General features: G+C 40.1%; 1 protein-coding gene across 3 annotated transcripts in view; it reads right to left on the bottom strand.

The window, feature by feature from the left end:
• Window positions 1-15,742, bottom strand: part of CORIN (corin, serine peptidase) — a 281,826-nt gene that overhangs the window by 97,564 nt on the left and 168,520 nt on the right. For all 3 annotated transcript variants that reach the window (XM_045019311.1, XM_045019312.1, XM_045019313.1), the window contains exon 6: window positions 12,107-12,220. In XM_045019311.1, the coding sequence (XP_044875246.1) occupies window positions 12,107-12,220 (114 nt within the window). The remainder of the gene's footprint in view (window positions 1-12,106; window positions 12,221-15,742) is intronic.

Below are 15,742 nucleotides of genomic sequence, written 5' to 3'. Positions count from 1 at the left end.
TTTTAAAGGCCTCAGGCAGCCCTTAATTGGAATCAGGTGTCCCTAATTGACCTGAGGTAACTCCTTCTCAGTTTGTAGGAAAAAGACTTTTAACATTCTGGGGCTAACGTATCAGCCTTCCAAGACCCTCTTGCAGCTATCCGGCCTGACTTTGTGTTATAGACCCAAAGCAGAGGGAGCTAGGGCTACATTATGAAAATCATTTTAAGCTATTGTGAAACAGCACATGCAAATCAATTTCTCATTGTATCCAATGATTTTCACAGCATGGAACTGTTCGATGTGACTGCTCATCCACACTTCCAGACCACCCAGGATCACTCTTGATTTTCAAGGGCCACAGCTAAACAAAGAGTAAGCTGTTTTGAAAATATGACCCCAAGTCTTTTATCATAAGCATTTGTGGGCCTGATTCTGATCTTACTAGAATGACTTCAAAGGCATAACTCTTGGTTTACACTGGTGTGAGCTCAGAATTTGGTCCACTATTTTCTCTCCAAATGATCTACTAATACAGACATCCCCAAGTGGGTTTACTCTTTCTTTCCATGACTGTCAATAGTGTGGCAGATGGGACGAAGGACCCAGTAAACTAAGGGCTGGTCCACACTAAGAAGCGGGGTCGAACTAGGGTACGCAAATTCAGCTACGTGAATAGCGTAGCTGAATTCGAAGTACCCTAGTTCGAACTACTCACCCGTCCAGACGCCGCGGAATCGAAGTCTGCGGCTCCAAGGTCGACTCCGCCACTGCCGTTTGCAGTGGTGGAGTACCGGAGTCGACCGCGGCGCTTCCGGAGTTCGAACTATCGCGTCCAGATTAGACGCGATAGTTCGAACTCCGAGAAGTCGAACTCACCGCGTCGACCCGGCTGGTAAGTGTAGACTAGCCCTAAGTTCCCTGGAAGCTACACGGCCACGCAGCAGCCTTCCTAGCGCCACTCAGGGAACCCACCCAGGGACCTGCTGGGGCACCTTTCCCCCAGTCCCAAGTCTGCCACGGCCAGGGTGCCTGGACCAGCTGGGGTGCCCCTACTTCGGCCCGGACTCAACTGCCGCCGAAGCGGCCCTCCCATGGGCCAAGCCCAGCTCCATCGTGGACTTGCTGCAGTACCCCTCCCCCGGCCCAAACCCAACTCTGGCCCAGACCTGCCAGGGAAGGGATGTCACGGAGTGTGGGGGAGTCAGGGCCCTGCACCCCCGGCTTCCTGTGATTCACCATGACTCTCAGCCAGCCAGTAAAGCAGAAGGCTTATTTAGATGACAGGAACACAGTCAAAGACAGGTCTTGCAGGTACAGACAACAGGATCCTCCCCAATTAGGTCATCCCAGGAGCACCACAGCCCCATTGGGGGGTCAGAGCCCCGTCTGTGCTTCTCTCCATTCCCAGACCAGCTCTTGAAACTCTCTCATTCCCCAGCGTCTCCTCCTCCCAGCCTTTGTTCAGCTTCCTGGGCAGAGGTGTCACCGGGCCTCTAACCCCTTCCTGGGTTCTCACGTTACATGCTCAGGTATCTTCCCTCAAGGCCAGTCTCCCATCCCCCAATGCAGACCGTCCTCCCAGGCCAACACTTCCCACTCAGCATTCAAAGGCCACATTAAGAACAGTCCCAGTTCGTCACAAGGGGTGCCTATCCTGCAGCCCCAGCCCCGGAGCTACCACGGTGGGGAGAGACACCTCTCCCCCACAGCCTAGGTGCTGCTGGGGGGAGAGAGAGCTGGGGGGAGTCCTCTCTCCCTGGCATAGCCCCAGAACACTATCCTGCACCTCAAGCCCCTCATCCCCGTCCCCACCCCAGAGCCTGCATCCCCAGCTAGAGCCCTCACCCCCCTGCACCCCAACCCTCTGTCCCAGCCCTGAGCCCTCTCCCACACTCTGAACCCCTTGGCCACACCCCCAACACATGAATTTTGTTATGTGTCACACATCACCTCCATATTAGTGCACATAACAAAATTCATTCTTCATCTGGGTGGGAAAATTAGGGGGAACACTGCCAATAAGTACTCTTGTGTTCAGTGTAAACACTTACTATCCTGCTTAATTCAGTGTTGTTCCATGTTGTTACAGTGTGAGACACTAAAGTATATAAAATTATTCACAATGAATTTTTTGGGGTAGCATAATTAACAACACCATAACAGGTGCATTGTTTTGTTTTGTCATATCTGATGGCAGTAGTAAATTAATGCTAGTACCTGCTAAATTGTAACTTAGAGATAAGTGATTGATTCATTGATAGAAAGGATAAGGTTACACTGTTCTCTGGCCACCCAGCTCTGAAGGCAGTGCAGAAGTAAGGGCAGCAATACCACGACCCCCTACAATAGCCAGATTTCACAGGGGAGACCAGATTCCATGGGGGACACTAGATTTCATGATCCATGCCATGTTTTTCATGGCTGTGAATTTGGTAGGACTCTACTTAGGGGTTTGGTGTACCACAGCACTGAGCAGCTGTAACAATTACACACACAAGGAAGATCTCTATCCTGATTCTTGACCTGGACTTAAGAACAACCCAAGAATTCTTAACCTACCCCACAAAATCCTTCCATTTTCACATTTCTCCCAAAGAATGCTGGGCCAAGACACAATGAGATTAGTCAGTATAGTATGTAGACACTCATGCAATATAGATCTGTCCAGTAAAAATGAGAGATGTGTACCTCCATATTGAGACTCAGTGCTTTAATTCAAAGATCTCCCAGTAACCTGAGAGACAACACCATATACCAGAAAGAGAGAAGGCAGGATTTCTCTAGGCTTATTTAACGCCAGCCAGAGAGAGACAATGTAAAAACGAAGATAAGAAACATAAGAACAGCCATACTGGGTCAGATCAATGGTCCATCTAACCCAGTATCCTGTCTTCTGACAGTGGCCAATGCTAGATGCTTCATAGGGAATGAACAGAACAGGCAATCATCGAGTGATCCATCCTCTGTCATTCAGTCCCAGTTATTGGCAGTCAGAAAATGGGGATACTCAGAGCATGGGGGTTGCATCCCTCATCATCTTGGCTAATAGCTATTGATGGAGCTATCCTACATGAACTTATCTAATTCTTTTTTGAGACTCCTTATACTTTTGGCCTTCAGAACATCCCCGGATAGAGTTCCACAGGTTGACTGTGCATTGTGTGAGGAAGTACCTCCTTATGTTTGTTTTAAATGTACTGCCTATTCATTTAATAGGGTGACTCCATGTTTTTGTGTTATGTGAAGGGGTAAATAATACTTCTTTATTCACTTTCTCTATGCTATTCATGATTTTATAGAGCTCTATCATATCCCCCCCTTAGTCATCTCTTTTCTAGGCTGAACAGTTCCAGTCTTCATAAAATCTCCTTGTATGGAAGCTGTCTGTACCCCAAATCATTTTTGTTGCCCTTCTCTGTACTTCCAATTCTAACATACCTTTTCTGAGGTGGGATGACCAGAACTGCATTCAGTATTCAAGGTGTGGGCATACCATGAATTTAGATAGTGTCATTATGATATTTTCTGTTTTATTATCTACCCTTTTCCTAATGGTTCCTAACATTCGGTTAGCTTCTTTGACTGCCACTGCACATTGAGGAGTTATTTTCAGAGAACTATACACAATGACTTCAAGATCTCTTTCTTGAGTGGTAATAGTAATTTAGACCCCATCATTTGATATGTATAATTGGAATTATATTTTCCAATGTGCATTATTTTGCCTTTTTTTTTTAAAGAATATTGGGGTTGGAAGGGACCTCAGGAGGTCATCTAGTCCAACCCACTGCTCAAAGCAGGACCAATCCCCAGACAGATTTTTACCCCAGTCCCCTAAACAGCCCTCTCAAGGATTGAATATAGAACCCTGGGTTTAGCAGGCCAATGCTCAAACCACTGAGCTATCCCTCCCCTGCAACAATGAAGTTCATCTACCATTTTGTTGCTCAGGCACCCAGTTTTGTGAAATTCCTTTGTAATTCTTCAAAATCATCTTTGGATTTAACTATCTTGAATAATTTTGCATAGTCAGAAAACTTTGCCACCTCACTGTTTACCACCTTTTCCAGATAATTTATGACTATGTTGAACAGCACTAGTCCCAGTACAGATCAGTGGGGAACCCCACTATTTACCTTTCTCCACTGTGAAAACTGACTATTTATTCCTACCCTTTGTTTCCTGTCTTTTAACCAGTTACTGATCCATAAGAGGACCGTCCCTCTTAACCCATGACAGCTTACTTTGCTGAAGAGCCTCTGGTGAGGGACCTTGTCAAAGGCTTTCTGACAGTCCAAGTACATTATATCCACTGGACCACCCTTTTCCACAAGTCTGTGGAAAAGCATTTTAATAGATTATTGAGGCATGATTTCCCTTTACAAAAGCCATGTTGATGTTTTTCCAACATATTGTGTTCATCTATATGTCTGATATTTCTGTTCTTTACTATATTTTAACCAATTTGCCCAGTACTGAAGTTAGGTTTACTGTCCTGTATTTGCCAGGATTGCCTCTGGAGCCTGTTTAAAAAATCAGCATTACATTAGCTATCCACCAGTCATCTGGTTCGGAGGCTGATTTAAGTGATAGGTTACATACTACAGTACTAGTCTGCAATTTCATATTTGAGTTCCTTCAGAACTCTTGGGTGAATACCATCTGGTCCTGCTGATTTATTACTATTTAATTATCAATTTGTTCCAAAACCTCCTCTATTAACACCTCAATCTGGGACTGTTCCTCAGCTCTGTCACCAAAAAAGAATGGCTCAGGTGTGGGAATCTGCCTCACATCCTCTGCAGTGAAGACTGATGCAAAGAATTAATTTAGCTTCTCCAAAACAGAGTTAGCTCTTTTAGCACCTTAATGATCCAGTAGCCCCACTGATTGGCAGGCTTCCTGCTTCTGGTGTACTTCTCATCTTCCTGGCAGAGAGCTCCAAAGTAAATCTGCCAACCAAGGGAAGAGGAGAAAGTTCACCGAGATAAAGAAACTGTGATTCCTGGTAATCAGGGAGGGAAAAGGGCCAGAACTCCAGTAACCACTACACTCCCACACATTTTGCTACATGGTAACATCTGTTATTACTCTTTTTAGAAGATGAATACCCATCCTCAAACCCTCTGTCTTTGCACACAGGAGCCACATGAAGATAACTGTAGCCCTTTTGCACTTCTTTGCATGGAGAGAGGGGGTTGGAAATGCTCATGGCACTGTTTGGGGGGAAAGAAAGAGTAAGGAGTTCATTAACATGAGCTCCTACACCTTTAAGCAGTAACCAGCCACATAAAGGGTGCAGGTCTCCTCTTCCCAGCCTTAGACATGGGGCTTGACAGTCTTCAAGGCTTGGCCTGTCCGCGTTAGTATTAGCACTTCTGATAATAGAACTAAGGCCTGGTCTACACTAGGGTGGGGGGTCGAACTAAGGCACGTGACTTCAGCTACGCGAATAGCGTAGCTGAAGTCGAACTACCTTAGTTCGAACTTCTTACCTGTCCAGACGCCGCAGGATCGAAGTCCGCGGCTCCCCCGTTGACTCCGCCACCGCCGTTCGCGGTGGTGGAGTTCCGGAGTCGACGGGAGTGCGTTCAGAGTTCGAACTCCGAGAAGTCGAATGCTACGCGTCGACCCGGCAGGTAAGTATAGACCTACCCTAAGGGAGTGGTCTCAAATTTGGGAGAGCTTGGTAAGTTTATAGAGCTTCCCCAGGCTTAACAACTTTAATTTTAGACTATGAATATTAATCACTTCCTACCCCCACAAAAAGATTTGTTCTCTCTACTAATTTTGCATTATTTCAGAAGTTCAGATCTGAACTTATGACTTAAAGCCAAGCACTGTGTGTAAGAGAATGAAATAAAATAATCTCACTGTCTTGAATTTTTCAGACTAGTGTATAAAAAAAAGAAAAGGAATGGAATGGCAAATTCCAAAACCATAAAACTAAATGAAAATATGTGAGTTCTGTGTATGTTTCATATGAGCAGAACAGCATCCCGCTAGTTTTAAAATTCAAAACATGATTTGTCTTGAATCTGTATCAGCATGAACTACCCTGGCAAGCCTCTATCTTTCCCCTTCGGTATGTGACTCTGACTGTATCTATTTCTTATTATTCCTCACTGTAAACAAAACAAAGCTGTCTTTTCCCCATGGTGCCTCTTCTGGCTAAGTTAACTGTTTGATCTGCATTCATGCCCTAATACATATTTGCACTCATCCTTTCATAGCTTCAAAAATGACATTTAGAGCATGGCACAGCTTGACAACAGCACTCTGAAACTCAGACAGTGTAATTTAAACAAAGGCAGGCAGATGTCTTTGCAAGGGCTGAAGTAAGTGAATATGCAAGTCAAAATGTCTTAACATTTTTATTAAGGTATTGGCAATAATATATTAGCTACTTATTCTCATCATTATATAAATCACACTTCATAACCTCCACTTGTAACTAGTAGAATTTAATTTTCATTAGGGATGGGCCAAGGCCAGTTTTCATAAAATAAGAATTAGTTGAACTTCATTCCTGTTCCCAATCTCCATTAAACCCAAATCTTTTTTAAGTTTCCTATCAGTTTGTTTAAGGCTGGTCAACCTTTCAGATTAACCACCCCTTTGACCTCTATTAACATACCTGTCCTTTCAATTTCACTATTCCAATACACACTCTTCTGTCAGTTCTCCATCCCACCCCTTAAAGATAATTGTAGGGGTTCCAACAACTTCTATGCCATTTGTTTTAAAATATGTTTGCATAATTTCATCGGATTTGTTTAGTAAAATTGGGTATAAGGAATCTTATATGCAGTATGATAAATTCTGCCTTCAGTTACACCCATCTGCCTGGAAAATAAAGAAACTACAGTATCACACATAAAACATGAAATGATCATTGCAAAGGGCTCGTTGGATTCTGCCATTGTCTAGACTCTAAATGTTACCTAAATGATTTATTTGGTGTATCAAAGGCAAGACAGGAAGAGTGTGTATCAGAAGGAGCTGAGGAGAGGAAAGGAAGATAATGCACTGTGCAATTTAATACTGATAATTTATTGATGCAGGCCACTTAAAATGCCCTGGGATTCATCTCTTTAGTATCAGTAATTCTTTTTATAACCTCTATTTCATAAGCCTGTATTTGCTATATAAATTATTAAAAAAAATAAAAGTATCTTGATTGGGGCCTTTGGATGTTACTGCAATACTAATAACAAAAGACATCTCAATGAGAGCTGCCATTTTACTGCTAATGTATTTCCCAGAAAGACATTCTGTGTTCTGACATAATCCACAATAATGGAAGTATTAACCAGTAGATTAATTCAGGAGAGGCTGAAGAACTCCCTTTTTTTTAAAGTAACTTTTATTACATACTAGAAAAGTTTGCATTCAAAATCTGTAAACATTCTTCGAACTAATAAAGAGTTCTAATAAATAATAAATCTTGACTGTGAATATCATTAGCCTTTCCCATGCATTCAAATGATGAGAAGCCCTTTCTTCGTTACAGACTATGGGCTAAATCCCAATCACCTTCTTCACATGAGTAGTCCTCTTGAAGTCAATGACACTTTTCATGCAAAGAAGAAAAGCAGAATTTGTCTTCCTAGGGGGCCAGATCCTGCAACTCGGTCCACCTGAGCAGACACTTACACCCATGCAGAACAATGGGGCTGTATGCAGTTGCAGGGGTCCACCTGAGAAAATCCAGGTGCAGCCACAAGTTAGCAGACAAGCACGATGGGTAGCTCCCTATTTCTTCAGCCATTTGGAATTATTATTTAATTTAACAAAACATTAGGAGAAAATAATGATTGTTTTGAACATTTAAAAAAAAAACCCTGATGAAGTGATTACATAATTGTTTAAAAATAAGTATTTTGCTGTACTTGTTTGTCAACAATTTGACCTCCCCAGCTCTCATATGCTGGAGAAATCATAATGCTCTTATGCTTAAATCTAAAACAAACTAACAAAAATGTTTTCATTTAAATCACAAAACATATGAATGAAAGTATTTATTTTCCTCTTTAATTGAATAACCATTGTGTTTTTACATAATCCCATATTTCTACTTCACTACAGCTGGGACAGTTTATAACAGTAGAGTTTGGCCCTTTGAACCTAAGGGTAAGTCTACATTTGCGCTAGCAGGTGCGATTCCCAGCTTGCATAGCTGTACTCATGCTAGCTGTGTTTGGGATCGCACCTGCAAATAACAGTGTGTTCACAGGGGCACACTGAGCATGCACTCAGGGGTTAGGGTTGTCGCAGGCAGGATTGTATTTGGGGCAGCTAGCCTGAGCAGCCACTCATGCCACCACAGATACATTGTTATTTTTAGGTGCTAGCTCAAACAAAGCTAGCATGGGTTTGTCTATGTGAGCTGGGAATCACACACCCCAGCTCAAATATAGATGTACCCTAAATCAGTCCAGTGCCCCTTAAAAGATACAATTAACTACATTTTAAAGTCTACTGATTTGAAACCGGATAGAGTTTGTTGGTTAATCAGTTTACAGAGAGCCTTTTACATCATTTTAAAGAAAAAACATCTTTTTTTAGTTTTATGAAGTTATGTAGTGTCACTGTCTAGACACACTGAGCACTGACTTAATTATAGTACATCAAATCAATTTGACTGAACTACTATACATCAACACGGTGTACAACCAAGAGAAAGCTACTTTCACAGCAAGTTATTCATCATTGTCACCACAGCCTCATTCTGTTCACTCCAGAGAAAACACTCTGGACAAACACTCCTCCCCTGGGCCAGGAATAAATGAACAGGTTTAGAAAAGACTACCAAGACTCTGATACTGCAAATCGTTAAGCGTGTTGGTAACTTTGCTCACATGAATGATCTCATTGTCTTCAACAGGATTACTCTTGTCAGCAAAGTTATGCAAGTGCTTAATTGTTTGCAGGATCAGGATCCAAATTTGTTTCTCCATTTACATTACTAGAAGCCTTTGCTACCACCTACTGATCTTCATAGAACAGTACCACAGAAGTGAAGTTACACCAGTGTAAATGAGATCAGAGTTGAGCCAGAAGTTTAACAACTGGTTAAATTACTTAACATAGCCAGAACCTTATCACAGATTCTGTAGTTAAGTCTGCATCTGCTTTTCCATAAATCCCCTTTTTTCTCTCCAAAGGTTTACAGCTGTAGCATTAAAACAAACTTCACTCCAGATCGAACTTATCCAAGATCAAATAAAGTTTGGACATTGTTAAATTACACCAGTGTAAAAAGTTTCCCAGGTGGTGTTCTGGATTCTGCTAGATACAGGAATGCCACATATCAACATCACCACTAAGTTAGTTTATGCAAACTAGTTTAAAGCACAGAAAGTTAGAGAAAAGCACATTTTCTTTTCCTCTCAGTTATCTTCTTAGACAGATCATCAATCATGTAATAATTCAACTGATCAACAACACATCAAAATATTTGGGGCAACTAGCACATTTCATTATTATGAAAGCACTGACCTTGGTTCCAGTTACTGTCTTACACTTAAAGCAGGGATTGAAACACTTTATTATGTTTCAAGAACACTTTAGCAGCAGCTCAATGCACTGCAGTGGTCAAAAAGGCTAATAGAATGTTAGGAACTATTAGGAAATGAATAGAAAATAAGACTGAAAATATCATAATGCTACTATATAAATCCACAGTGCACACACACAATTAACCTGTGGAACTCATTGTCATGGGATGTTGTGCTGGCCAAAAATGTAAGTGAGTTAAAAAAAGAACTAGATAAGTTCACAAAGGATAGGTCTATCAATGGCTATTTGTTTTTATGTACTTCATATTTTAGAATTTCATATTGCTTTAAATATTGCTACATTGTATCACTTCTTTTATTTACCTGTTTTTATCTGGTCTATCCCATTTGCATTATCTCTGTTGATTTAGTTGTTTATTGGTTTCTTTTTTTCATTTTGGATATTTAAATAAATGTTTCTTTATTTCAGTGTCACACTCAATTATTTATTTGGGGACATCCTTTAGAGTATAGGGAAAAGATTTATTTGTAAAATTGAAGTGGTTACTCCTTGAGTGCAGTCTCATTAATAATCATAATAAATAATTCCATCTTTTGATTATCCTGCATTCATCATATGAGAAGCACTTAATTAGTAATTCCATGTAATTAACTGTTGGTTCTCCCAATTATCAAGTTTGAGAATTGTTTGTTTTCTTTAGGTAATTTTATTTTAAAAATTACCTGGTGCCCAACCTCATTTCTATCTCACAGCACCCTGTGTCTGATCATGCTTTTGCCTCTCAGCATCAGAACAATGCAGACTCTTCAACCTACCCACATAGCTAAAACTCATTCAAATCCCACACATTAACTATATTTGAAGATTTGTTTTAGAATTAATAGTACTTTTTGCTGTTATTCTTCATAATTGAAAGTTTCTTATTCAGCAGGGGCTGACATATAATGTTCTTCCATTTCAAACTGGCTGCCACTCTGTTATTGCTGTCCATGACAGCGAAGCCACAGCCTGCCCTTAGCTACTTATTCCAATAAGAGTAAAAGCCAAGCTGCCCTCAGGGAAGGTGGTACTCAGTACAGGGGACAATGCACAGTTAAGACAACCAAATAACCTTAACTCTCCCTTGTGTGCCATTACAAAGGGAAAAATAGAAAAAATCTGTGTCTTTAAAAATCAATTAAATTTAATCTAGGATTACAAATACTGATGCACTAATTATATTTGTATGTCGATTGCACAGCATTATGCAAGTTAATGTTAAGGTTGCCTTAACTGTGCATTTCCATACCTTCCCATGTTTGGATTTCTTTTCAATGTAATCTTAATTCTGAATTTTCTGAGTTTGTAATGCTTGCTTTTTAATAATTACAACATCCCTGTAATGCTTAACTGTTAAATTACTTCTATGCCCTCAACCTTTCAATTGATTTTAATAGGATATAGGCTCCTAAATCATGTAGGCACTTTTGAAAATGTTATTCTAAATTAAACTGGAGTTAACACTGAGAGTAAAAACATGACAGGTGTGGCAACCTATAGCCTCACTCCTACTGAGACCAATAGGAGATGGCAGCCATCACTTGCTTCTAATAGATTCCCAGATAAAAAACTATGTGTAAAAATTTCCCAAAGCAGCTAAATTATTTGTAAATTTAAGTCCCATTAATTTATGGACCTCCAATGTGACTCAGAATCCTAATTCACTTACGCACTTTTATGTATGTTACACAGTTTCCCTTTGGGAATCCATAAGAGGCAAGTGACTTTCAGAAGTGAGCCCAAACTACAAAGTTCAGATCCTAATCCAGATCTAATCCAAAGTTTGGGAGTATTTGGATCCAGAGTTTTGATTTGATTTGACTCTCTGATAATTTTCCATATACACTCACCATTTACTTATTCCCAAAACTGTTCCTCTTTCTTCCTATTTCACTGTTTTGTCTACTGTTCATTTTTTCAGAGTCTCTGAACATAGGGGTTAGTTTTAGAATTTAGTGATCTAAACAGATGATTATGTGTTTGAGCTTTGAAATATATTCTACACTGGAGAATGGAAATGACAAATGAAGAAACCTAATGGGCATATATATTTTCCTTTTCCATGGCACTTCATAGTAAAATTTGTTTATAAAAGCCACATTCAGGGCTGGAGAAGAAACAACTTTCTAAGCAGATGATTTTGCATCTGCTATAGAATCAAAGCCAAGTACAAGAACAGTATACACTCAAAACTCGTAACCTGGTTATCTCTTTAAAAAATGGTCTTTATGGCAAGTTACTTATCAATTAAAAAAAACAACAGCCCTGTCCTATAATACTTCCAACCGCCATGGGTCCTTGGAGAAATCTTAGCTGTTCAACTGCCAATAAAATCAAGCTTCTAAACATAAACTTTAAAAGGTCTACAAAGACATTCTGTGGGTCAGGCTGGGCAAAGGCAAACATATTCATAGGCACCTGAAAGAGAGGCCGGAAGTGAGTATACGCAAAAGCTACGCAAAGCTCTTATCCTGTTACAATAGTTGATTTTTGTTTCTAGGCTCCCCTGAATGGACTCAGTGTTCTGTCTAGACAAACACTATAAAGATTTAAAGTAACATACTGCAATGTGCCTCATCGCTCCAGTCATCACAGTCATTGTAGCCATTACATTGTAGTTTCCCAGGGATGCAGATTCCACTGGCACATAAGAAGCTCTCATCTCCTCCACACAGCACTAGGAAGGGAAGGAAAAGGAAAAGGAAAAAACACAGGATAAGCTTTTCAGATTTTAAAAATAACATCATAAGCAATATCTATTTTGAACATGTGTCATCCATTAGAAGCATATTTAAACAACAAAGTCACAATCAGTCTTAATTAGAGATGGGCTGGGAAAGTGGGATTCAGATGCAGACCAGGTTTAGGCTAGCAACTGGGGGTTTGGGAGCAAGACAATCAGGGCTAAGGTTCCAACTCAGTAGTACCAAAGTGAGATTTTCTTTCTATGAATTTATATGCCCCACTTCACCATAGTGTGGGTGCCTCTCAAACATTCATGAATTGATCTCATAACACCATATTAGGGAAGAATTATTATCCCCATTGGACAGAAGGGGAATTGAGACACACACCATGACTAGTGGTTTTGGATGCCCCTCTTGAGATACCTTAAAGAGGACCTGATTTTTAGAGGGTGGGTATTCAGAATGTTCTGACAACACAGTCCCTTTATGGTGTCTCAAGCTGGGCACTCAAAAATGGAGGCATTGAAAATCACCAGTCATTCAAAAAAACTTAACCTAATTGACATATACAAGGTCTCTGACAAAGCCAGGAATAGAATCCACATGCCCACGTCCATGCTTTACCCCAAGGCCTTGCACACCTACCCTGACAAAATTCATGAGGTAGGTAAGTAGTATTATACAGGGGTACAATTCTAAAGGCTGTCAGGTAAAGGGGGTTGACCTGCATTGTGTGGTTTTGTTCTTTTTTAAAACTACAGTTGTACTCAATAAAGCTAAGCAAAATGGCAATTTTCACCAACAGCAAAATATAGTTATAAAAACAAAAATGAGAGATAGTTTCTAGGAGCAGAAAAGTGTCAATTTGCTGCTAGAAAGTCATTAAATTTAACTGTAAAAATGGCCAATTTCCATCAGGCAATTTCATGAAAATTCAAAATTCTGTTCACATAGTGGAACTTAACCATTTTTAGCCGGGTCAGTTTTGCACTGTATTAGAAATGCAGCTGGCCATATCATAGAGTCTGAAGCTTAATATGACACATGTGACCAAAGTTTATGGTCACATAAAGGAGCCATATATATGTTAGAAGAAAAAGTTAACTAAATCAAATTTTGTATGCTTGGGTAAAAGCATCTCCAAAAGCTGTACAGGTACTTCTGTTGTATCCCAAAGTACAAAGCAAATTAGGCTTACAGCCAAAATATGTTTCTAATTAATAATATTACTGTGACAGGTATTCCAATCACATGCAGTGTCTTTGGGGACTATTGTATTAACTTTATGAATGTCATATGTGTTACTGTAGGCTAGGGATTGTATTCTGCTCCATGGGAGAGGGTTATCACAGCTCCTTCAGGAACAAAAACCACCCGGGTGGAGATTACTGCTGTCCTGAGATTGAAAACAGCTCTAGAGAAGTACAACCACCTGGAGTGACTAGCATACACTGGTTCAGGTCAGTTTCAAAAGCCACAGGAGACAAAGAAAGAACTTGGGGGAACAAGAGCCAGATTGAATTGACAGAAAGGGCTTCATTTTAATCCAATGAACAGACATGACCCTTTGACGAAGGGGGGAGCCAAACCCTGCTGAAGGACTTTGATCTACTAGACCCACCCATATTGAAGATGGGCAACTGCTGATATGTTTAGGATTTAGACCTGTGAAAAGTGAAGTGAGGTTTTTTACCCATGAAAGCTTATGCCCAAATAAATTATTCCATTCTATGTGTTCGATGAAATGGGCTGTAGCCCATGAAAGCTTATGCTCAACTAAATTTGTTAGTCTCTAAGGTGCCACAAGTACTCCTATTCTTTTTGCGGATACAGACAAACATGGCTGCTACTCTGAAACATAAAATAGTCACTGCTAGTGCCTGCGTCTTTTGATCCTGAAATAAACTATTCTAATAGGATCATCATGCAGAGGAATGTCCACTATTTAAATCATGCTTAGTGTTTTAAAAGTCTCTTTGGTTGTTACCTACATGGTTACCCAAATCGAGCTAGGGCTGTCACCCTTTAGACATCTTCACTGCAATTAGCTTTGTATCTGGGTTTTTGCAATATTGAGTTAAATTGCAGCTTGGAAAGTGATGTTTTGGTATTCATTAACCCTTCATTTTTGAGTGTATTAATTCATTAAAGGCAAGAAGAGATTGTCATCTGAAGGTACATTCCCTCTTCCTGCACAATATGGAATTAAATAAATGTGTAAATGTGAAATAATATATACATCAGCCAAATGCATCCCTGATTTTACTCCACTGGAATCAACCCAATAGAATCAATGTAACACCAGTGATGAATTTGGCCCAATACTTTAAACCACAAATAGATTTCTAATCTCTGATAAGGAAAATTCACTTATCTCTAATACCCGAAAATGCAGCTGTCTTTTGGTGCACAGAACTATTTGCAACTCCAAATATAAATTTTTCATTTCAAGACCTATACCAATCACTGCCATATTGAATTTGTTTGCTGTTATTAAATATGTGAAAGAAATGGTAGTCAGATTCAATTTGGCTTCACAGAATTATAGAAATGTAGGCCTGAAAGGGACCACAAGAAGCCATCAAATCCAACACACTGGGTTGTGGCAGGACTGAGTAAACCTAGACCACACCTGACAAGTGTTTATCCAACCTGTTTTTAAAAACTTCCTGAATATAATTATATATGCTTGTAAGAAAAGTCTATGGCTTTAAAGCATCTAGTCCTATAGAAATTACTTCATTTTATAGGAAGAAAAGTCTAAATTCAGCTCCGCAATAGTTTGAAAGGTTTCACAGATGCATGTTGATCATATTTTGAAGAAATACAGACAGTCTGACTTGCAGACTGAGATGATCTGTTGATTTGGAAAGGTATTTTCATTGTTTTCTCTCTCCCACATCTGAGGTATAGTTCCAAGAAGGAATATCACTCATCCCTGATAATTTGGGTTCTCAGAAGTGCTGAGCCCTCTCACAACTCCAACTGCAGGTTCTCACCTCAAAAAATCAAGCATTTGTATGGTCGCATCAACAGCAAAGAATGCTAAGATACCAACCATTCTTTGGAAAGCACAAGTAGTTGCAATAATCAGAAGGAGCTGCAGCACTCTCCTTGGTGGCAATTTTGTTGTCCAAAGCCAGCCACATGTTCTTGCATACTATACTGAGAGGCTGTTCTCAAACTGGCAAACTTGGTAGGGTTTTCCTCAAGTTGCAGGCTATCAAAAGATGATATTTCTGATCATCCCAAAAAAGCTTTCACCCAGAACCCCATCCTTAGACCGGTGGTCTGATGAAGGTTTCCTGATGAAGGCTGACACCAGAGCATTCCATTAATGCTGATTATATCAAAGTCAGTACAGGATATGTTGTCCCACTATATTAAAATGCAGTGTCCTTCCTGTGAAATCAATAGGAAACTCTTGAAACTGAAATTTGGTCTGCAATAACATATTGATTGACAAGCAATGTTATGTATCCAGAAGCAATGCTAGTGTATATTTGTAAGAT

This window comes from Mauremys mutica, chromosome 5 (assembly GCF_020497125.1).
Source record: "Mauremys mutica isolate MM-2020 ecotype Southern chromosome 5, ASM2049712v1, whole genome shotgun sequence".
NCBI classification, from domain to species: Eukaryota; Metazoa; Chordata; order Testudines; family Geoemydidae; genus Mauremys; species Mauremys mutica.
The sequence above is the reverse complement of the archived record's forward strand: the minus strand, read 5'-3'. Positions and strand labels throughout refer to the sequence as shown.